Below are 2,149 nucleotides of genomic sequence, written 5' to 3'. Positions count from 1 at the left end.
CATGTATTAGTGCTTCAAATTTGACTTAACAAAAAATAATATGAAAAATAAAAATTTTAAAAATAAAATTAGATTCTTTAACAAAAGTTCGATGTAGCTTTGTAAAAAAAAAGAACTTATTTAAATCGGAATAACATAATTATTAAGATGTCGAACATTATATCGGTGCAATGAATAAATCTTGAATTCAATGTGATGCCAAAAAATTAAAAGTTAAAAAAGTTATAAATAGAAAAAAAAAAATTTAAGAGTGATGTAATCATGGTGTAAATTGTCTATAATCAATACCAAAAATTCAAAAACTACTAAAAATTTTATTTGATGGAAGTCAAGCTAAATCAAATAAATTAAAAAAAAAAAGGTTATAATAATTAATTTGCAATGGCATCAATAAATGCTAATTTAATTAATTATAAAGATAAAAAAATAAGGCTTTATTATTTTAAAAAACAAAGTCAGATTGATTATCAGAATAATATATCAAAACTTGCAATACCAAAGGAAATTAGAAATAAAATATATTAAAATGGACATAGAAGTGCAATTATCATTAAATATACATCCAGGAATGGATCATCGAAGCGAAGAAGATTAAAATTGAGACGAAAAAAAGTTTAAAATAAAAAAAAAAAGTTTATTTTAAGTTTAATTTTAATTAAAACTTAATTGTGAATATTAAAAAAATTAATTTAAATTAATAAATACATATTTAATTTAGTGAATATAATAAAGCAGCGCGCGCGTAGCGCGCGCAGGGGATGTGCTAGTATGTTTAAAAACAAGAATTCCATCATAAAGACATAAACGCCGTTCTTCTGTGCCTTTATACATTTTCCAATAATCCAGTGGTCTGGGTGGTCGATTAAAATCACTTGGACAAAAAGCAGCATGAAATACAAGCAAATTAGAAGCTGTGGCTTTGTCACTTCGTGAAAGCTTCCAGGGACCATTTCAATCCATCCATGCGGAAAGTAGTCGTCTAAAGGCACCGTGCCATACTAAATGAAAAGAATCAAGTCTGAATTGTGATACCATATTTGCAATTCTAAGTAAAATAGTAATTCCGGTATGATGCAGTTGATCATCTTAATTTTTAAAAGATTCGTCTGTACGTAATGTGGCATCCAGATCCAAAAAAGTCATACGATCATCGAGATATTCTTCAATAACAATACATTTCTCATATGCACCGTAACCGTTATGGTTCACACAACATTTTACAAGAGACCGTGCACGAGCATCTAAGATAAAATTGTATAATATAAATGGATATCCCATGCAATTGCGCATATATCCATGTGCTGAAAGATACTGAACTTCAATCACAAAATTACGCAAATAAGAATGCACATCAATTGGATCCCATTCACCAATATACAAACCAATTAAAAATGGCTCATTATCTGTATACACAAGACGGCCCAATTGTGGCCAAAATTCGATACGTGAACTTTTTGTTATAGGCAGTCCATCCATGTTAATATCAATAGTAATGTTACCATATTTTTCCAGATATTCATCCAACAACATTGCATCTAAATTTCTTACAATTCCTTTATACCAAAACGTTGATCCATCAGGAAGTTCCAATATCTCGAGATGTTTGGGTGTACTCAACAGTGTCTTGTAAGTTTTTGGCAAAGTTGGGAAAAATGGATTTAATCTTAGTAATAAATTATCGAGTTTTTTCTTTGAGATGATCCCGTCATAAGTAGCCCACTCTCTCAAATTTTCTTTCACATAGTTAGTCTTCTGCTCCTCAGTTCCAAAATAATTTTTATTTATACCATATTCATTACCACTATCTTCTAAAGCATTATCTTCCTGGTCAACTTCATGTTCGAATATCATGTCATCATTTTCATAATCTGATAAATGAAGCGTTTCAATCACATCTTGTTCATGATTTTCTTCTTGTAAACTTTCATTTTCAATGTTTCCAAAACATCTGCTTCAAAAATATTATCTTGTACTTCATTTATTTCACTCATGTACTCCTCATCTGAAGAGCTACTATCTATCATACTAGGCTCAATAATTCTCTTCCTCAACCTTTCAAGCGATGCCACTTCTGCAAGTTCCTTAGTTGCCTGCTTAACTGTCTGCATGAAATAATTTCGCAAATGCATACGAATAATATAATTAATGA

The 2,149-nt window shown here is 29.7% G+C and overlaps 1 protein-coding gene across 1 annotated transcript; it reads right to left on the bottom strand.

Annotated features, from left to right (window-relative positions):
* Positions 1–1,086: 1,086 nt before the first annotated feature.
* Positions 1,087–1,851, bottom strand: LOC108758228 (uncharacterized). The gene has a single exon (XM_018503054.1). The coding sequence runs from the start codon at positions 1,849–1,851 to the stop codon at positions 1,087–1,089; it is 765 nt and encodes a 254-aa protein (XP_018358556.1).
* Positions 1,852–2,149: the final 298 nt, after the last annotated feature.

This window comes from Trachymyrmex cornetzi, unplaced genomic scaffold, assembly GCF_001594075.2.
Source record: "Trachymyrmex cornetzi isolate Tcor2-1 unplaced genomic scaffold, Tcor1.1 scaffold1547, whole genome shotgun sequence".
NCBI classification, from domain to species: Eukaryota; Metazoa; Arthropoda; class Insecta; order Hymenoptera; family Formicidae; genus Trachymyrmex; species Trachymyrmex cornetzi.
The sequence above is the reverse complement of the archived record's forward strand: the minus strand, read 5'-3'. Positions and strand labels throughout refer to the sequence as shown.